This window comes from Phyllostomus hastatus, unplaced genomic scaffold, assembly GCF_019186645.2.
Source record: "Phyllostomus hastatus isolate PE091 unplaced genomic scaffold, TTU_PhHast_1.1 phas_scaffold_93, whole genome shotgun sequence".
Lineage (NCBI taxonomy): Eukaryota > Metazoa > Chordata > Mammalia > Chiroptera > Phyllostomidae > Phyllostomus > Phyllostomus hastatus.
Genome location: NW_025334042.1, coordinates 44031576 through 44054272, shown reverse-complemented (window position 1 = coordinate 44054272; position 22697 = coordinate 44031576). Strand labels below are relative to the sequence as shown.

At 40.4% G+C, this 22697-nt stretch overlaps 1 protein-coding gene across 1 annotated transcript in view; it reads right to left on the bottom strand.

Annotated features, from left to right (window-relative positions):
* The window catches only part of PLBD1 (phospholipase B domain containing 1), a 51493-nt gene that overhangs the window by 1154 nt on the left and 27642 nt on the right, over window positions 1-22697 (bottom strand). Inside the window, exons 5-10 of the mRNA XM_045829818.1 lie at window positions 22395-22535; window positions 21732-21876; window positions 5251-5451; window positions 5009-5149; window positions 2159-2344; window positions 1063-1169 (exon numbers count right to left, since the gene is read on the bottom strand). Of these exons, the coding sequence (XP_045685774.1) occupies window positions 1063-1169; window positions 2159-2344; window positions 5009-5149; window positions 5251-5451; window positions 21732-21876; window positions 22395-22535 (921 nt within the window). The remainder of the gene's footprint in view (window positions 1-1062; window positions 1170-2158; window positions 2345-5008; window positions 5150-5250; window positions 5452-21731; window positions 21877-22394; window positions 22536-22697) is intronic.

Sequence of the window (22697 nt, the reverse complement as noted above, 5' to 3'; positions counted from 1 at the left end):
AACATGTTGAGAATCATTAAGGCTAAAGACTTGCCATTATCATATAGCTAAAAAATAGGGCGAGTTGGAACGCAGACTAAGGCATCTCCTATTTAGGCATTAAGCTAGTAGAAAAAATAATGTGTGAGGGCTGTTGGCATTCTTACAGTTTCAGAGCTAAAGCTAGAACAGTTAACTCATACTAGATTTCTTGCAGAATTTGGGACTGGAGTTACCAATGAAAAGACACAGGCCGCTCAGGCCAGTGTGGCTCGGCTGGAGCATCACCCTGCAGACCAAAAGACACGTGCCCAAACAAAAAGTGCAAGAGAATGTGGTAGAATGATTCTCTCCGACTAAAAGAGCTAACTTATACCCTTGGATACCCCAAACCCAGGAGTGTCCAGGTAAAACTTTTCAACAACTAGCTCTCTGAGGGGAAAAAAGGCCCTTGCTCGTAGAGGTCTGTGGTGTGTCCATGGTGTAAATATTGCTGCCATGGCTGATTTCAGGCAGTCAACACAAAGTCAACTGATCTTAACCAATGGTTCTCACAAGCCTGTGTGACCTAGCTTCAGACCACCACTGTGCACATAGTAGTATAAGGCACATTATAGCATTTATCAATTATAACACGGCAAAACCCCTTTAGTGACTTGGCATCTGGTCCAATAGTATTATCACTGCTCTCAGTAATATGTTCTTTTGGGCCAGTCTGGTGAAAACATCACTATCATCAGTATCATGATGTGTACATTTTTAAACAACCCACTAAGTCTATTCTAAATATTTTATAGATATTAAATGTTCATCATTCATAACAATGCTATGAGTCAAGTCCTGTTATTTCCATTTTACAGATGAGGTAACAAGCATTATGACAGTATGTGATCAACTATTAAGTGGCAGAGCAGGGACTTGAAGTTAGGCAATGGCACCTATCACCAGAATATCTGAAAAAGCTGAATTCTGAATAAGTAAATAGAAGCATTGTGCTTTATGCCACCAAAATCTTTGCAGCCTTGCCTTTGAATAGGTGTAGGTGCTGGTGGAAATTGAATTCAAAAGCTAGAGGCATGTTACCTTCGTATCATAGCAACCTCCAGGACTTGGGTCCACTGAGTTCAGGTCTTCACGGCAACAGATGGTATTGCATGGATCACCCTTACTATAAGGATCCTCCGTATAATCTAGGAAACAGAGATGGGGACGAGTGAATACTGGTTATTTCTGAGATAATACTTGCTCCACATTAACCTTTTTGGAGCTGTTAAAGCCTAGGTAATCAGAGAGTATACACCCTAGAGGCCTCCACAGCCCAGCCTACTCCCAGCTACAGAAGTCTCCTTTGGCTTGCACTGGGAAGAGGCAACTGTGGGTTCCCTGCTCCAGGCCCAGCCTGCTCTGAAGAAATTTGCACAGTGGAGAGTGGATGGAGCAGAGATTAGCAGGATAAATGTGCATCATTTTTTTTCAACAAAATAAATACAAATTTGACTTTGATACTGTTAAAAAACGAAGTATTTATTGCCCTGGCTGGCATAGCTCAGTGGACTGAGCACGGGCTGCGAACCAAAGTGTCGCAGTTTCTATTCCCAGCCAGGGTACATGCCTGAGTTGCAGGCCATAACCCCCAGCAACCACACACTGATGTTTCTCTCTCTATCTCCCTCATTCCCTCTCTAAAAATAAATAAATAAAATCTTAAAAAAAAATAAAGTATTTGTGAATTATTTTTGTTTTATTGGCTGTTTCTGTCCTTGGAAGGAAACCTATGTTTCAGGGAATGGGTGTGGTAGTAAAAAAAATATGTATCCTGAGAAGTGATGGGGGGATAAGTGGTGATGGAAAAAAAATAATAAAAAAAAGTTAAAATAGCAAAAGCAAAAAAAAAAAAAGAAAAAAAAAGAAAATGTGCCCCGTAGGGGTTATTTCTTCTGTTTTACATATATTTTTTTCCGTTTAAAAAAATCCATAGAATTTTCCCCTGTCATTTTCTAAAGGTGGACAAAATTCTATTTGTTGAGTATAAAATATGTATAGTATTATTTGAATACTAAATACTTAATAACTTCTTATAATTCCTCTTTGTACAGAGATGATAAACTTACATGGATTCTTTATCCATGGGGAAGAAAAGGAGTTTTGAAGAATGATTCTTGAGAAATGTGCTACGTACTGTTGTATCGCATGATATATTTCATGGATGCCATATCCGTAACTCTCCCTTGATCACGCCGGAAGATTTTGGCTCGTGGAGCCAGATCATAGGAGTAGTCCAAACCCAGCTTCTGAACTAACATTGGATAGCCACTCCAGTTGTAGATTTTCTCATGAAAAGGAATGTTGTAGGAGGGCCAGTATCCTGGTTTGCAAAGGAGGGGAAGGAAGGGTGGGGTTGACAGGGAGGCAGACAGAGAAGGAAAGAGTAGGAACAAAAGAAATGTTCTTAATGTTATCATTTTTTTTGAAACCTGCCACAGATATGTAATTACAAAATGATATTATACAGAAAATAAAACTTTGTGAACTGCAGTCAAATCAATCCTTATAATTTATAGAATTGGTATGCCTCTAGATTGTTCCATTAGGGGAAATGAGCACCGGAATTCTTTGATTTTTCACTCCAAATTCGTATAGCAATCTATTAATCAGAAAGGAACAGTGTTTATAAAGCAAAGTGAAGTGTGCCACAGAGTGGTCTAGGGAGCTCATTTCGGTGGACGTGGTTAGTGACATGCCGAAGGATGGTTTCACACTATGGTCCTCATGGGGAACAGGCCACGTGGCCAGTCGTGGGAGAGTGGAAGAACCCAGTGCTGGGCATCAGAAAACCCGAATTCTAGGCTCAGGGACGAATAGTGAAGTCTTAGGCAGTTACCTTAGTTTTTGTTGTTTGTTTGCTTGCTTGCTTGTTTGTTTTTTAGCAGCGGGAGGGGAAAGGAGAGTCCATAATATGAGGGGATTAGAGATGATCTTTAAGGTTCCAGTAGGCTTTCAGTAGAGTCCAGTAGACTCTAAGCTAAAGGCTCAGCTTCATTCAAAACTTGGTGGTGTGCCAAGGCCACTAGCCACTAAGCATCAAACATTGGACATGACTATAGTAAAATCTACATTTCGGGACCATCCCAGATTATAGTGGCCTGGGTTATTGCCTCCTGGACAGTCAGTCAACATAGGGACCTCTCCATCACTCCGAGATCTCTCTGGATGTATGCTGTTATTGTCAGGCTCCTCGGTGCTGGGTGGACCAGCCTTCAAGGTCAGACCATGAGGGTCTTGTGGTTTTGAACTGTCATGCTAATAACCAAGTAACCACCTAATGATTTGACTTCTGAGATGAATTTTCCCAGATAAAGAGGTAGGTCTACTACTTGGTAGTATCTGATCTGCTTGGCAACTGCAGTTTTCACCTTGATTTTGTATTATGCATATTGTGTACATATCATTAATGTGAACCATTCTTCTTCACATTACAAAATTGATTTGGGGACCAGGGGAACTGAGGACCTGGCCGTGATCCCCAGGGTTGACAGCTTATTTTGGTTCTGTTCCTCCTCATTGATCAGCCCATCTATTTCCACAGTCTTCTAACTAGTCTCCTGACTTCTCTATGCTCTCTAGTCTATTCTTCCTTCTCAGAAACCTCCATGTCCTGAAGAATAAAGGTCCAACTGCCTAGCAGGTTATACGAGGCTGATATTTTCCTCTGACTATCTACCTTTCACTCTACAGTGTTTCCTTTAGCTGTTTTTAGCTAGTAAGACTGGTGTGATTTCTCAATCAGTTTCATGCTTTCATTTGTTTGATCCCATCCCTTCGTCAAATTAGTGAGCTCCTTTTTGGACCTTGAAACCTCCACTCAAACATCATCTTCACTTTCATTGATTCAACAAATATTCAGTGAGGACTTACTGTGTTTCAATAAGTCCAGCAGTGTGCTCAAGGACTTACAAGAATTAGCTCAATTATGTTTATAACCCTGTGAAATTATAAAGGTCTATACTCCCACATCCAAAAATTCTTGGGGGCTAGCTGTGTTTCAGAATTAATGGTTTTTGTCAGATTCAGAACAGCAATGCAGTGCAAAAATTAGAAATGGCATTAGTCTCTGTGGGGAGCACCTCATGCTCACAGATATTGATATTTCCAGGACTAATGTATAAACAGCCTCTAGAAGAGAGGAAATAAACACTACAAATAGACAGTACAAGTTAGGTCTTGATACCAAATGAGTTCAGATCAGGTCACATTTTGCTATTACTTGAACAAGGACTCCCCACCCCCATGTCCACCAATTGAAGTTTTAGTTTTGAGGTCTCAAGAATTCAAAATTACAAGTGTGACGGTGGACCTGCTCCATTACTGTCATGTTTTATGGATGAAGGTAGTGAGATTTAGACTGAGTAATTTGCCTGAGATTTTGAGCAGCAGGGATTCAAATCGATGCAGTGTGACTCCCAGACCTGGGCTTAGGGTCTGGGCTGTGATCCTGTTCCCCAGAACCACCCTCCCTGACCTCTCCCACTGACTATGGCTCCTTTGGGCCCACCTTGGGCTTTGTGAAACCGGTGGTCGAATCAGAGCTTATTGTTCTTTGGTTCCTGGGTTCTATGTGGGCTGCTCTCTGGGCCTGGCTTCCCCACTAAGCTGTGAGTGCCCATAGGTCAGGAGTCTGTACCCGCATCTGTGCTCTTCCAGTCCCTGGGGCAGCACAGCACTCCCATCAATATGTGCTGAATTGGACTAAAAGCTTAATTTGGGAACCCAGGAGAGAAGGCATTATTTAGAGCCATGGAAGTCCAATAAGATGGTGAATGCCTGGCTTTGTCCCAATGTACACACTGTCACTTAAGAGTCTGAGATGCAGGTTTTGCACGTTGTGCTGAACCTGGAAATTCTTTCCCAGGGTACCTAGCAATGGCACTCCTGTCCTTTCTTTCCCAGCACACACCCCTCCATCACACACACACACACACACACACACACACACACACACACACTTCCACTTTTGGCACAAAGAAGGTACCTTTCCGAAGAACATCAGTTTGCTCAGAATACTCTACATATGAAGGAATTTGCTCCACGATGTACAGGGTTCCTGCGTCGAGGCTGTGCTTGGGCTTTACCTTCTTCAGGTCCAGGACCATGTACTGGTTGTTGTAGGTGCCTGAAATGTCGGGAGAGACGTGAACCAGGGCATGGCTGTGGCTTTTCTGGTAACTCAAAATCTAAACACACCCCTGGAAGTTACTCTGCAAGGCCACTTACCAGAGTTGTACTTGGAAAATATCTCTGCCCACTGCCTGCCATCACTGGCCATCATATTGGCCACACGGACTCTCTGCCAGGCCAGGAGAGACTGGGGTGTCACAAGCTTTAGCAGGGTTTTATTATACACGCTATTCGTGGTCTGCAGCAACACCAAACCGCTGCTAAGAATGTAAAAGTCATCCAGAGACACTAGAAACCCTACAGGAAAGACAAGTATGTAAATCAGCATGCATATACATGAAATATTGAACCATCATTGAGCACAGAGCTTCATACACGCAGTGCATTTTGCAGGGTATCAGCTATGACTATCCTTGGCCCGCAGCAGCCTCTCCCAGCATGGGCTCACCCCGTGGCAGTTACTCAGCTGCAGCTTATTGAGGATGTCAATGGACCCCCCTCCTTGGATTCACCAGTGAAATTTTTTGATTTTATGATTTGGGATGACAAAAATATATTCAACCAGGATTATTCCAATTTCCCAAAATGGTGAACAGAAATAGATCCCACTTTCTAGGATTTTGCAGGACAACTTTTAATCAGGGAGGGATATGAGCAGGGTTCGTGGTTGGTTTATAAGAATATGGGTGCCTTCTCTTTCTACTTCTCTGTACTTTCCAAATTTTACATAATGAGTCTAAGTGATTTTTATAAATAAAAAAATCTACATTTATAAAAGCAAACATGGTTTTGAACCTAGGATATTGGCACTCTGGGTCATGCTTTTTATAAATGGTGGAAGCAACACAGAAAATCAGTGAAGCCACAAGTCTTTTTTTAAAGACTGATTTTGTGCTTTGTGCTGTGATGAGTATGGTGAAGATCAAGGACTATCAGACACGGCTGTAACAAGGAAAGAAGATGTGTTGTCATTGGCAAGTAGCAGGGACGGACAAACTCCCAGTGCTAAACGGATGAGAGAGAAGGGTCCCAGTGGGAGTTAGAAGGGAGCTGTGTGAAGAGTTTCTCAAGTGCTTCACCAACTTCCACAACTTTAATACATCTTATCACTTTTGTCAGATCTGATGACTACCTGTACTGTTGTTTACTTAATATTTTTCCTTAAATCAACTCTCTTTTCAAACTTAAAGTACCTAGCCTTGTCACATATATTAACACCCAGGGGACTATGGGTTTAATGTTTTTGAGTTTTGTCTCCCCAAATCAATACATTTAAATAAATCCATTTCTATTAACATGCCAAAAAATAAATACTTGTTCGTGAGCCACTTCATACCACCTTACCAGCACTGTGCACGCCACACACATAGTCTGACGCATTTGTAGTTGGTAAGAGCAAGATGCGGCTCAAAGAGGTGAGGGCATCTATTCAAGATCAAACAGCTATCTCCTGGCAGAGCAAGGATGCGGGTCCCTGATCCAGGCCGGGACTCTTCCCACTAAGTCTGAACACCTGTGCTCAGCCTCACAGCTCTTCTTCCTCTGGCTTAATGAAGGCTGGAGGCGGAGGGGAGTTCCAAGTGGACCTGGAGCTAAGCGTTGTCCAGGTGAAGAGCAGTGAGCATTACAGGTAGGAACAATAATATGAACAAGGGAGTAGATATGGCTTAGGAGAGTGGGAGTTTTGGGAGGTGGGGGCAAAGGAATGTTGGAAAATACAGTTGGATGGCCATTGATTCGTTCACTCAACAAGCACCTGGATAGGCAGTGTGGAGTCAAATACAGGGGTCACCTGAAGCTAAAAGTGAGACTTCAGAGCATGGATGGGGAGTCAGAAGGCCTGCATTTTAGTTCTCTGTATTACCACTGACAGATTTGGCACTTCTCATTTTTGCCTCTCTGTTCCTTAGTCCCTTCCTCTGATAACCTGGGACTGAGTAGTACTATCTTTCAGCTCAACAGTTTAATTTTAATTTTTGAGTAGGAAAGTGACATGTTGAGAGCAGTCTCCAACGGACGCCTTGGAGCCCCGACAAGGCTGTGCAGAAGTGTGTATAAAGGAGAGCAGGTTGCCCACTCCAGGCAGTATAGGTTTGATGGCAGGCACCCTTGAATGCAATTTTAATGGGCAACCCCTCTGGGAAGTCACAGCCTGGACAAAGGATGCCTGGCTAGACAAGCAAAGTAGGGATAGATTTCAGTGACTATTCATCGACTTCTTGGGCTGGGGTTCCTTTGCAGTGTCTGAGCTGGGCAGCCATACTTGGCAGCCTTGAGGAAGCGCTCTAGTAGAAAATCCCTGTAGTGGGGAGCACTGTATTTCTGTCATGATAACCTTGCTAATTCACTCCTATTGTAGCAATTTCTATGGACACAAGAGGGCAGGCATTCTTTAATAGTTTGAGTGAGTAATGCTAACATTTGTAAGGAGTAGTCTTTCATTCAAGAGCAAGACTGTTTACTTTAGAGAGAGAAAAATGTAGGCCACCCAGAATTCTAGAACAAAGAGGATGAATTGGCTTGTAAATCTTCCAATCAAAGAGTCCAATTCTATAGCGTAGACTTCAAGATTTAAAAAAAGGGAAAAAGCCCAGAGCTGGGACAAAGTCCTGAAACATACCACATATACCACATGCCTGACAAATGTGATGGGAACAGATGTGGAGTCATGCATTTAAATGGCTATGACACCCACACAGGCCAGAGCAAATGCAGCAGAGCAGTTGGGAGAGAGTGAGTCACAGGGAGTTGCATGTTTAGACAGGGTGGAGTTGGAGAAAATCAGTTTATGACCAGTTAATCAAGAAAAGCATGGAAAAGTGGGTGGGATTTCTGCAAAGATCGAAGGGAGGAAGCTTTCTGAGCTAGGTGGGGAAAGCTGATCAAGACAGGCAGGGCCTGGCAGAAGTTATTCGTGTCCTGGGATGGTGACAGAGAAGATATAAAGAACAAAAAAATTATTAATAATAAGGTACTTAAGAAAGCAGAGAATTAAGTGGTGTAATCCTTTGGAATAGGTGACCTAGTTCTCTTTTTATTTCTTTTCTTTGCTTCTACTTTTTAAAGGCAGAAGACATGAAGCTTAGCATGTATTAACTTACAGGTTTTTTATTTCAGCTTTATGTCCAAAGTTGCAAACATAAAAGAACAAATGTGAAATTAATAAAAGTAATAGTAGAGTAAAATGTTTATGACATAGACAGGCAATTGTATAACCTCTGAAAGTAATAACATTATAGATTATGAAGGAGACTTGATGAAATTATCCTGGGGCCTTGAGACTATTCTTTTATCTTCCTGTGCACCTACTTTAAAGTATTTGAACTTACAACAACAGGAAAAGGCTGAGCAAGGTCTTGTGGCAGCAAGTGGGGGGGATGCTGCTGTAGAGTCAGAAAGGATGGCCTTGGACTCAGTAAGTTAGAATCACCTAGGGTTGTGTTTACAAAAGCCCCAGCCCAGATCCACTGAATAAGTATTTCTATGGATGGCACTTGGGAATTTGCACTTTTTACAAGCTCCGTGGGAAATTTTAAGTTTATGGGGTGTGTATATCTGTGTGGGGGAGGTGATAGGATACCTGGATGTAATTCAAAGTAGGAACACATACATACATGCATGGCTGGTGAAACACACCAAGTGTATTCCAGAGAGCCTCACTGAGGATAATTAAGCTTGAAGCTTAAGCTTCATATAGATCATCATTACTGGGATCCCCAATTAGAACACTTTGAAGAGGTTCAAGAATTTGTTCCCACATGAAAACACCCATCTGGTGTGCCAGCAGGCCCTTTGAATTCATTTTTTGTTTTTGTTTTGTTTTGTTTTGTTTTGTTTTCAGTTTTAATCATTTAACCTAAAGACAAACTCAACTCTTTCTGGAAAAAAAAAAAGATATTTATAGTTAGATATATTGCATTTGAATCCCAGTCCCAAACTTCTGAGTGGTATAATTTTGAACAGGCTATTTAACTTCTCTAAACCTGTTTCTTTATCTGAAAAATGCAGATACAACACCTTTCTTGTTAGTTTTGTTTGGCAATTAAATGACCTTATATACCAACTGTTTACTATCGTGTCAGTTACCGTGCCAGGCACATAAGTAGGAACTAAACAAATATTAGGGGTGTTTTCTTTCTTTTAATTTCAGTAACAAGTGAGCAAAAATGAGTTTACAGAAACTCATTTAACACTTGGGAGCTGTCTAATTCCCATAAAATTAGTTAGGTCCGATGCACGTAATTTATAATCAGGGCGACTACAGAAGATTAGCTCAAGGTCCAATCCTGTGCTGAGCACTCTGGTCTGCATCTCAAATGCCTGGACAAGAATTCCTGAACATGCCGGGCTCTTGTTTTCAAATCAAGGGCATAAAAGGGGGGGAAGCATGACTAGAAAACAATGAGGTTGTGATGATGATGTCTCCAGCAGCCCTCACCTCCACCTTTCACTTTGTTTCCCCCTCTTTGTCCCTCACAGATCCCAGCGTGTCCGCATCGGGGTGGGTCACCCCTGATGTGTCTGCCTGTCTCCTTCCTTTCCTTTTTGCGTCCCATTTTCTGTTTTTCCTTCCTTCCTTCCTTCCTTTCCTCCTTTTTTCCTTCCTTGCTTCCATAAATATTTATTCATTGATTACAATGTGCAAGGCTCTGCACTGGGCCTCGGAAAGTGGACACGAATATGGGGTATGAACTCAGAAGAAATTATGTGCAGGTGCTAGGGAAGCTCAAAGGAGGGGATAGTGTACTTAGCTTGAAAGTGAGCGAAGGTTTCTAAGAGGAGCTTTTGTGATGCCTTCCTTAGCATGGAAAGCATTTGGGTAAAATGTTTTAAATGACAATAAAAATGCTCATACCAAAGGTGAATATACCAATAATAGCAGCGCAAAGAAACTGGTGGATTTCTCCCACAAATTAAAATCATAAACACTGTTTCAAATTATTTAAAACAACTAGTTGAAGGTACTAGAAAGTGACCAAAGGCAGGGAGAAACCGAACACTGGTAATATTAGTTAAGAATATGAGTATGTGACTTCCTTGCTTAAATGTATTAATACTTCCTATCCGCTAACCCCAGCTCTGGTGGTGAAAAACTGCAGCCATAAAGACTTAAGGTGGCAGATGTCTGAGTTCAGTGCTGCAGAACAGCTAAGAATTTAAGGGGGAAATTTTGGGGAGCAAGAGAGAACTACGGAAGAGCAGAGATCCAAAACCTGAACATAAATTTCCAATTCTCTAGCTGACACTAAGTATCCAAGAGTGTGAGAGATGCCAAGGATCCCAGGGTAAAAACAGAAAGCAGTGAGAGATTTACTCTTGTGAGACCCTGGAGATTGTTCCTGGTGAGATATGTGAGTTTGCTACGACGTTGACAGGGTATCCCCCAACTCATATACAGTTCAGACTGCTCAAGCTGTCATAGGGCAAAATTTAGAGCTGGAAGAACAAATGGAAATTTAGAGGAAACCTTAGAAACCAGCAAACCACAGAAAGAGTTAGCTCTCATATTTCAGTTAACCCCTGCCAAAATCCTCGGCTGTCTACTAAACTAGGTACAGAGGCCATCTCCAAGGAGCCAGGGTGAGACAGGAGCCTGCAGGAGCAAAAGAAATACTGAGCAAAGACATTGGCTGCTGCACCCTGCATGGGAGATACGTTCTGAAGTTTGATTAATTACCTCCGATAATAAAACACCAACCATTCTCAGAACAACAAATCTATAGTCACTATAATGTGCTGATCCTCAATGTCCAGTGTTCGATCTAAAGTTACTGGACATAAGAATTAAATAAGGACACATCCCCACATGAAAAAAATTAATAGAAACTGTTTCCAAGTAGGCTTAGATACTGGAGTTAACAAAGACTTCAACTTTGAACAGCTCAGAAAAGGAAAATATGGTATTAAAAGTTACCAGAGGAAATATTAACAGAGAAATGGAAACTAAAGGAAGAACAAAATGGCTGTTCTGGACTTGCAAATTACAATAACTGGAAATAAAAATTTCACTGGATGGATCCTATAGTAAATTTGAGATGGCAGAAGAAAGAATCAGTGAATTCGAAATAGAGCGATAAAATTATCTCGTGTGAAAACTAGAGAGAGAAAACAAAGAAAAATAAAGTCCCAAAGACCTGTGGGATTGTATTAAGCATTCCAACATATCAGTAATTGGAATCCCAGAAAGAGAAGAGAGACAAAAGGGGGTGGAAAAAATATTTGAAGCTATAACTGCTAAAAATTCTTAAATTTGAGGGAAAACATTAACATGCAGATCTCATAAACTCAACAAACTCCAAATAGAATAAATACAAAGAAAGCCAGAGCTAGCATTTCACAAAGCCAAAGATAAAATACATATAAATAGAATAGAATATGTATATGCACACAGAGATGGTCTGACATATAATGATTTGATTTATGATTTTTCATGTGTACAATGGTATGAAGGTGGTATGTGCTCCGTAGAAATCATACTTTGAATTTTGGTCTTTTCCCGGACTAACAACATGCTGTGTAATGCTAAGTGATGCAATTGAGTTTAGTTCAATGCTCCAAACATTCTTCAGGCCCATTGCACTTCCATCTGTGTAGGTAAATGCTAAGTGCCTATACAAAGATTCTGTTTATCACTCTCAGCACAGCATTCAATAAATTACGTAAGATAGTGAACACTGTATTGTAAAATGAGCTCTGTGTTAGATGACTTTGACCAACTGCAGCTAATGTAAGTGTTCTGAGCATGCCAAAGGTGGGCTAGGCTAAACTATGATGTTTGGTGGGTTAGGTATATTAAATGCATTTTCAACTTACGAAATTTTCAGTGTACAATGGGTTTATTGTGAGGTGTCCCCATACTGTGCTGAGGAGTATCTGTACAATTTTTTCCCTGCATTCAGGTTTTTATCTTTGTTTTTGTGATATGCTATCTCTGATTTTCTTTGTATTTATTCTATTTGGGGTTTGTTTTATATATATAATACCTTAAATTCTTTTTTTAATTTTTAAATGATTTTGTTTATTTACTTTTAGAGAGAGGGGAAGGAGGTGAGAAAGAAGAGAAGAACATGCAAGAGATACACTGATCAGTTGCATCTCAACTCGGGACCTGGCCCACAACCCAGGCATGTGTCCTGAATGGGAATTGAATCAGCAACCTTTCAATCCGAAGGCTGGTGCTCAATCCACTGAGCCACACCAGCCAGGGCCATTTTAAATTTTTTAAAAGACATGTGTTGAAATAAAAATTATGCCACCATATTACCAAGTTTATAACATAGATATAACATATGACAACAATAGCATGAAAAGTAGGGGGGCACTGAGTGAGATTATTACCATGTATGAGGGTCCTGCCTTTTTTTACCAGACATAATAAGATATTTGATTCATGTAAATTGTGATGAATTAAAGATGTATATTACAATTTTCAGTGTAACCACTAAAAATAATGCAAAAGAATATAGCTAGAAAGCCAACTGGGTTACTAAAATTTGGACTATTTTATTAGAATACTAATACAAAAGAAGAGAGAAAGAAAAGAAACAGAGAAATAATATAAAGATGCCAAATAGCAAAATGGCAGACCAAAATTCACATACATACATGTTAACATTAAATATAAATGGACCAAGTGCTCTCATCAAAAGTCCGAGCTTGTCAGGTTTAACTATTTTTTTAAAAGCACAAGAAAACTGGAGTGGCTTTATTAATATAAGACATTACAGATTTTAGGACAAGGGATTTTACTAGAGACAGAGAAGGACATTTCATACTGATAAAAGGATCATTCTACTAGGAATATATAGTAAACAAAATTTATAAATGCCTAATGATAGAGTATCAAAATACATGAAGCAAACTTGCATAAATGAAATGAGAAGTTGGCAAATTAATATATTATAGTTGAAAGTGTAAATATTCTTTTTTTAGTAATTAGTAGAAAAAGTAGCTAGAAAATCAATAAGGATATAGAAGACTGAACCACACTAACAACTAACTTAACCCGATAAACATTTATAGAATGCTACACTTGGAAACACCAGAATGCACATTCTTTTCTACTACGTGTCGATCATTCACTGAGATAGATCTCATACTGGGCCATGAAACAGGTATCAATAAAGTTTACAAAATTTGAAACTATACAGAGTATGTTTTCTGATCACAACAGAATTAAAATAAAAAAATAAGTATATCTGGAAAGGCTTCAAATTTGGGGGAATGAAACAATTGTTTCATTTCCAAATTACATTTCCAATTAAACCACAAATAAAGAAATTGTGAGAAATTAGAAAATATTCTCGATTGAATGACAATGAAAACAAAACATACCAAAAATTGTCAGATGCATTGAAAGAAGTGCATTTTCTAGATAGTTTTATTTTCCTATAGTAGAAAGGAAGAAAGGTAAAAATCAACTAGCTAAGAGTATACCTTAAGAAAGTTGAAAAAAAAAGCCACAAAATGCAAAGGAAGTAGAAGAAAGAAAATGATAAAGAATGTAAATCATTGGGGAAGAAAAATAGACAAACAACAGAAAATAAATCAAGGAAAATAAAATCTGGTTATTGAAAAACATCAATAAAATGGATACACTTCTAGCTAGACTGATCAAGAAAAAAGACAATATCATGAATGATTAAAGGAACTTAACTACAGAAGGAGACTTGACTTGGGGTGGTAAATACCCAATACAATATACAGATGATGTATTATAGAATTGTCCACCTGAAACTTATATAATTTTATTAACCAATGTCACCCCAATATGTTCAATAAAAAATAAAAATCAGTAAAAAGGAACTTACCTGAAGATGCTTCTGATATTAAAAGGTTAATAAAAATAGTATAAATAATTTGTCAGTAAACATAACAACTTAAAAGAAATGAACAAATTCATTGACACAAATTTTCAAAACTGACTCAAGATGAATTAGAAAACCTGAATAGTCCTATGTCAATAAAAGAAATTGAATAATTAAAAACTTTCCCAAAAATAAAACTGTGTATCTAGATGGCTTAGTTGATGAAATATATGAAATATTTAAGGAGAAAATAATACCAGTCATACACAAACTTTTTCAGAAAACATAGAAGGAAAAAATAATTCCCAACTCAGATTTTAAGGACAAGGTCACCATGATGCTTGAACTATAACAAGAAAAGAAAACCACAGATCTATATCTCTCATGAATATAGATGAAAAATCCTTAACAAAATGGCATTAAGTTGAATAAATATTTTTGATAATATAGTATGAATAAGTGCTGATCATCTCAGGAATGCCAAGTTCATTTAATATTTTAAAATCAATCAATGAAACTCACCATATTAATAAAGGAGAAAAATTATATGATCACCTTAATAGGAGCAGAGAAAGAATTTCACAAAACGTAACATTCATTGGTAATAAAAACATTAAGCTAAGTAGGAAGAGAAGGGATCTTTTTAAACTTATAAAGGTTATCTATAAAAATCCCATAACAAGCATCATACTTAATGGTGAAAGACTAAATGTGTTTCTCTTAAGATTGGGAACTAAGCAAGGATTTTCATTCCCTGCTAGTGTACATTGTCCAGGAGTTCTCACCCAGTGCAATCATGCAAGAAATCAAAGACATACAGGGGAAGAATGAAGTGAAATTGTCTTTATGGAGATATGGCATGATTATGAGTACAGAAAAATCCCAAGAAATCTATAGAAAAACTATTAGAACTGATAAATGAATTCAGAAAGTCCTCAGGATGAAAATTAAATATACAAAAATATTATATTCTTATATGTGGTGATTTTTCCAAAAATTTTTTGACTATGCGCTGATCATAATAACATGCTTCTAATGAGTAGAATGTGGTGGAAGTGACAGTATATGACTTCTGAGACTAGGTCATAATAGGCATTGCTGTTTCTGCTTTGTTCTTTTGGATCACTTGGTCTTGGGAAAGCTGGACACCTTGTCATGGGGACACTGGAGCAGCCAGGTGGAGAGGCTCAAGTGGTGGGTAACCAATTTGCCAGCACACCTTGTCAACCATGTGAGTCACCGTGGAAGTACATCTTCCAGCTTCAGTTGAGTTACAGAGAATTCAGCTCCCCAGTCTGTGAGTCTTCCAGCAGGAGCCCCAGATAATAGTGAAATAGAGGCAGGGCATCCTCACTGTGCCCTATCTAAATTCCTGACCCATGGAAACCATAAGACTCTAAATGATTATTGTTTTTTCAAGCCACTAATTTTGGGGGTGACTGGTTATGTAGAAATAGATAACTAATGCATATATATATAAGCAACAAACAATTTTAAAAAGGAGTAAAAATCAATTCTGATTTTAGGAGCATCAAAAATTATTTAAGATTCAAATGAATTAAAGGTATGTATGACCCATATACTAAAAACCACAAAACACTGCTCAGATAAAAGAAGATCTGAATAAATAGAGACACTGTATTCATGTATTGGAAGACTCGGTATTAATGACACTGACTTTCTCTGAACTGATTGAAAGATTCCTTGCAATTGAAGTCAGTAGACCTTTGTGTTGAGGTCTCAAAAGTGGTATTTGCTCTGTTTTCAGTGCTGTCATTCTCTATGGGATTTCTCTCCATGACTGCATTACTTCCTTGGCTCTGGATTTGCATAGCCAAAATCAACACTTAGGTGTGCACAGTATCCTGCGGTAGGGTCCTCTGGGGCCTTTTTCTTCCTTAGGCTTATCAGTTGTTAGGTAAACTGGACCATGGCTATTCAAAAACCCAGGCGAGGAGTGGAAAGCTTCTAGAACAAGGTTATCCAGGGCCACCTTCCTTAGAGTTTCCAGAGCCTCAAGCAAGTATGTTTTTCAGGGCCCCTGCCTACATAAACAATTGGATGAAGAAATATTTTCCAGAATTCATGGGCCAGGTGAGATGTAGTGGTTTACCGATGAAGATTTAGAATACTGGATAGAGAAAAGTACAAATGTATTTGTCCAATCAGTACATGTGAAGATTCTCTTAGTGTCTAGGTATCATCTCTCTGTGTTACTTATTGTCAAATGCATTGTTCCTGGATAATTTTAAATCTCCCACCATGAGAAAAAGGTAGCAATACTGTTCTTCCTCACAAAGCCATGACTCTGTAACTTGCTTGTACTAAAGCAATATGGATTTCTTTGCCTCTGCTGTTCCCTAACACCATTTACTTAATGACTCTGCAATAGCTATCACGCCGCCTGTCAATCCTGGCTGCTAATGCCTCTCTCAAAGGTCTTTACTGTGATTTGTTAATGATGGCCACAAATTCAAGTCTTACACAGAGCATTAAGAGAAATGTGAATGATAATTTCTTTATGGCCATTAAAGTTAAATTCAGAATATCATAGCATAAACATAGATGAACCTATTTTCCAATTCTTTGTGCATGGGGTCCTTCAGCTGTAACCCTTGCATTCCTACAATGTGGTCTCTTTCCACAGCCCCATGTTTCACACGCCCCCCAGCAGTGGGCACCACTAGGGGAAAAGCCTGTGAGCAGGGCCAGAAGAGCAGTCCCAGTTGCACAAGGAAGATCCAAGCATCCTAAGACTGGCCTGTGAGTGTGGGAAGCCACCTCATTAACTAAAGGCATGAGATCAGTCAAAAGGCCCACTGGGGCCATGGAGCAAGGTTCTCAAAAGCTCTCGTAGGGGCTGGCTCCAGCTCTCCCCAGAATATTGCAGTGAGATGAGGTGACAGAGGCCAGCAGTGGAGCACACAGAGTGAAGTTCACTTGTCACTTCCCCTGCTGCCCTTGAGTGCTGCAGAAGGAAGGTGGCACTGCAGTGGGAACATGTGCTGAAGCCCAAGGGTAAGCATGGCCTTTGGTCGCTTAGAGCCCAGGACACATGCTGTGTCTGCCATGAGGGTCACCCAAACTCATCACATTACCAACATTCTGTCAGCTCGGTGATGTAAGAATATGCTCTAAGGGAGGGCCAGCAAAAAGGATCTACCCTCCAGGACCACCTCATAGCTTGGGTCCCAGAGCTCCTCACAACATCTTGTTGAACTTGCTTGTGGATGTGGGTAGAGGGAAAACACTACCCAAAATGACAGATATGGGGACCCAGATGCTCATGGGTCCCTGTCTGAGCTTGGCCCCACCCGAATGGCACTGCTGTGCTGGCTGGTCTTGGGCACTGGAAAGATATTTAGAAAATTTCTGGAAAGGTGCTTTCTAAATCAGATACACTTGAGACCCGGGCCAGGGCCAGGATGCCCCAGAACCTCTAGCCTGCCTAGTCTCAGGCTGCTGAGGGTAGATTCAGGGCATTTTGAGGAAGATACTGCAGAGCCGGAAACTCGCTGCCTGGGCTTAAGGGTGGTGTGGAGGTTATCAGCACCTGGTGCACCTCTGACTTCCTCAGGACATTTCATGTTAGCATCTTCAGGTGAAATAATTTCCCAAGGGTAAAAGGAAATTCACGCTGCTTTTAAAAACCAGACTAAAAAAGACTGAGGCTAAGAAGCTACCACATTACTGAAATCCTTTCTAGATTAAGATGGGGGTTATCATATTAATGCGTTTCCTTGACTTAACCACCTCTGTTTGTATGGAGTCAGCGAATGCTCTGGTGCACACAAAGCAGGAGATTGGCTTAGGTCAACCTGAGTGTGCTGGAGACAGTAAGTCCTTTTGTAATACTGATGACTGCATCGTGCAGGACTGCACTGTTCCTTTTACCTTCCTGTGCTGGAGCAGTGTGGGGAGTGCTCTCCTGGCAGTGCTCATTAGGTCACCATCCCACCTGTATTCTGGCTGGGACAACAGGCGCCCACAGAAAGTCATGATGTGCTACAGTCCTGCGCAGTCATTTTTGACATTTTGTTTTCTCCTTGAACATGGATATTGATCTTCCATCCATACATCTTTTGGCCATCTATAAAACATATGGTTTGAGTCACCTGGATTATCGTACCAGCTTTCTGATGCTATGCAGGCAGCCTTTCTTGTCCTCCTTTCACAGGCCAAATCATTCTGAAATGTAAATCTATTTACACCACTCCCACTTGTGGCTTTAATGGTCTTGCATTGCCCTTCATTCCCTCTCTCTGGCCTTCCCCACACTTGCTATTGCCTATAGGCCTTTACACACGCTGTTTGTTCCATCTGGAGTGTTCTACCACCTTGCTATCTCCAATGGTCTGGCAAATTTATACTTGTCTTTTGTGCCTAAACTTAAATTTTACTCCTGTTTCAACATCCCCAAACTGGTCTTGCCTATTATTTATTACACAGATCACACTGTATTATCATTGTTTTTTTATTTGTATCTATTTTTCACCAGAAGGCAAATTTTGTTAGAGGAGAAACTGTACCTGTCTTGTTCTCTGTTGGGAACTGCCCTGCTGGGTTTCAGAAGCTATAACTCCCCATGGCTAAGGCTGAGAGAGACCTTGAGATCCTAAGCCACTAAGGAGACAAAGCTTATCTTCCTGGCAGGAGCACCACCTCTACGCACTTTACTTCACCCTGCCTGGCCCCCAGTGTGTGACTGGTTAGCCAATGATGGGTAAGATTCCTCAAGGGAGGGATGACCTAAGACAGGCATGGTCATGAGGGGGCCCTCAGGGAAGGACTTGGGGGACTATAGAAAAAGGGGGTGATGGACCCTCGACCCTTGGCTTTGACACAGCCTGAGTCCTCATTCTGTCTGCAAGAAGTCTCCTAATTGCTTGGCTGCCTCACTTCCCCTGCCTGACTTAAGCCTGAAACAATGCTGGAGGTGGGTGCAGCCCTGTGCTGGAAAAGGTGGGTTCCCTAGGGCAATCAGGCCTAAGAAAGAATGCATAAAATCCTATGAAATCTGTTTTGCTAATACCCTCAATTTAAATGATAATGGTCCAAGCATGGAATGAGTTTGTTTCCCCAAAGTTTTATGGCCCTTTAGCTCTCTGACCCTGACTCAAAAGAGGCCCTCAGAGTTCTTTGAATGTTATGTATTTGATTATTACTGCCTGACAATGATTGATGAGCTTTCCATATACACCCTATATTCCTATGCAAATTAAGCCAATAAAAGCTTGCCAAGGCAACGTTCAGGGTCTCTCCTCTTGAGAGAGTGGCTGCACCATCCCTCTTCCTCCACAGGACACAGTAATCTGTGTGAATTTGTCTTGTCTCATCCATAACGCCGGTGTGGATGAGACATGTGGATGGTGTTTGCATTAGTTCTCCATTGTAAATACTTTGCCTCGCACAGTAATTTCACAGAAAATTGTTGATGAATGAATAAATTACATAATGTTTACAACGTTATAAAGTAAGCACTATACTAGCCTCATTTTGTAAATAAGAAAGCAGGTTTACAAGAGTAAAATAGTTGGACTTACGACATCCAACTATGTTGGTGAACAGGTTATCAGCTGTCCAAGCTCTACCTTTCTCCTTTGGAAACCTCAAAAAAAGGCCATTGTGTTTTGAAGGTTTGAAGTTTTTCACGGCAATTGTCGTGGGGGTCAGACTTTTGCAGGGGGGCCACTGCATATTGTAAGAGTGTGGACAAGTGCGTGTGAGATCTTCAGAGTTCAGCACCTGTTTAATGTGATGATGTCTGTACCGTCATAGTTATCACCTTTAACATGAGCTTCAGCCAAGTCATGAATGTTTCATGACTTCATATGTCTGTTCTTACCCAGCGATTCTTAATATCCTTGTCCTTATCATGAAGAGCCTCCCAGTCCTGTCCCCTTCAAAACAAAACTAACACCACACTTCTAATCCACTTCATTGACCATGGCACAACTCCACCAAAGAGAAACAAGCAAGCATCCAACTCCGTGCTGGGGTCAACAGCTCCCACAGCATGACATTGGTGGCAAAGCTTAGTTCCACATTTGCTGGCTGAATCCGACATGGCAGATCCCTTAATCATCTCTTTGCAATGTAAACAAGACATGGTACTTCACATGCGCTGCTGAAAACAAAGTTGTTTAGCCTGAGAAAACAGGAACCACGTTGCTCCACTGGCTTCGGTTAAAACACGTTGGGGGTTAAAAAAAAAGTAACTTTTGTTCTGTCTCAGTTTAATTGCTCTAAAAATCTCTATTATCTATGTGTCTATTCTGGAAGGGTGTACATGGAAATGTTAACACTTGTGAGTTTCATAAGAAATCCCTCATGTCCTTTCCCATCCCTGCCTTTGGGATCCAGGACTTTTAAGATTGTGGAAAACACTAATCTCCAGAGATTCAAAGCAGGGCAGGTAACATCCAAATATTACACTTTATTGTAAACAAGAGAAAGGGGAAGAATGTTTGATGGGTCTCAGTCTCTTTCTGTCCTTACATTTTGCTCTAAAGGAGCATGAAAGAATCAGAGCACAGAGCAGAGAGTCCCCCAGCCCTGTCAAACTGAAGCAGTTAAGCAAACTATAAGAAAGATGAAATCAAATGGCCTTAAAAGAAGGGTCTGGTCCAGAGGAACAAAGAATAACAGGCTATGCCCTTCATCAGCATTCCTGATAGGGTGACATTAATACTACTGTGAGCAGTAATTCCAGAAAGGGCAAAATGCTCTGAAAATGAGAGACAGATGTGACAGGTGGTTGGTACAACCACCCTGTTAGTGACAGATATGTAATTAAAGATCAAAAGTGTGCACATCACATCCTCCTTGGACCCTTAGGAGCTTGGTAAGAATTTCCCCCTTGCCTTTGCATGTGATGTTTCCAGAAGAGGTTGCAAACCTTCAGCTGAGTGGGCAATTCCAGCTAGGAGATGTATTTTCTTGGGTTCACACAGTGGGTTTCATTCTTCTCTTGAGAAGTTGGAGGAACTGGAAACACTGATCTCCACAACTGTCCCTGGGAGCTGAGCAGCTGGCCTCCTTGCAATGTGTGTTGGCTACAGTTGCTTCCACTTCAATTTTCTTACCCTTTTATTCATTGCATCATCTGTTTGTTTGCTTTAGGGATTGGAGTATGCAAGTCCTACTCTGCAGAGAGTGCCCTTCCCATCCATCTCCACCTGTTCAAATCCTAGTCGTCATTCATGGTTCACTCAAATGTCAACCTCTCTTTCCTGTCTCCAACAACCTGATGTGAGTTCTCCCTCTTTTTGCAGTATACACAGTATCCAGTAATAATATTATTCTTAGCTGTATTGTGTTTATCTTGTTATTGTAACATTTATAAGCTTACCCATCCATTCATCCATTCGTTCAGCAAGAATTTATTAAGTACTAGATGTCACACACTAGATTAAGTGCTATGGATACTGCAATGAGTAAGAGAAACAGAAGCAGGCCCTCGAGGAAGTACAGTGAGCAGGATCTGTCTTGCTCATCTTTGCTTCTATAGCAAAGCACAGGAAAGTGCCTTGTACCTCATAAATAACTCAGTTGCATTTTTTGAAGTGGGTGTTTGGCAACTCTATTAACTAAGTTTATGTCATTCTGTTTTAAAAAGGCATTAGAGCTATAGATCTTCAAAAAAGCATGCTGAAAATTAAATTTTATTAATGTTTAGTAACCACTAAACACTTCTTCCATTTCAGTTACTCTGGACCACCAAGGTTTCATCCTGAAATAGTACTCAGATGCCCCTCTAAATTTGTTTACCTGGGTAACTGCTGAAAGAGAGGCGACTACTGCTGGTGTTTGCATCTCTGATGTTGAAGTCCCAGTGCTTGTATATCCTGAGCATGGCTGCGTATGTGTACCAGCTCGAGTGAGCGAAGTAGATGTTCTCAAATCCAGGAAGAACCTGTAGTCAGAATCACAGTGAACAATATAGATAACTGACTACAAATGATATATAGATATATGTCATAGATGATTAACATAATTGAGACACAAACTGACACAATTCCTGTACACCTACTTCAGTGAAGTAAGTGTCTCGGAGATGTATAGAGAAATTGACTATAAGTGAAGTAAATGTACAGGGATTGTGTCTATTGCTATATCTACTATTGGAAGATTAACCTTTAATGTGCACACAACATAGACTGTCCTAGCATGCAAAAGGGAAGATTCTGGAAAGTCAGAGTGACAGGTAGATATAGCATAGGAAGAATTGTGGAAGAAATACAGGTAATACCACGTACATCCAATTCCCTCCACCAGTGCCTTCGAGTTCTTCACGCCTATGATAGAGGAACCCAAGAGCGGATCCATAACTATAGCCAGGGTTGACGAGATGTTGCCGTACCTGGGTGTCACCTAGAAAAAGTCTGTGTGGACCAGAACAAGGAAAGAGGGAAAGACTACTGTGTCTCTCACCTTAATAAGAGCAGAGCAGTGTCCCATGTCCCATCTCTTAAAAACCTTCAGGTTGGAGTTTTTTGTGGGAGAAAGAGAGGGAATCAGATCCAACAGGTCTCCAACAGCATTCAGGAACTGAATCTGGAACAGGGTCATGGGCTGGGGGAAGACAGAGACCACGCTCAATACTGATTTGTGACAGTCAGATATCATTTTCCGTTGTGTCTCCTGTTAGGGGTCCATTACATTATTGCTTTGTGAAGGGTTCCTAATGTAACAGATGTACTAGATTTTATTGTACACTTATAAAAAAATTTTTTT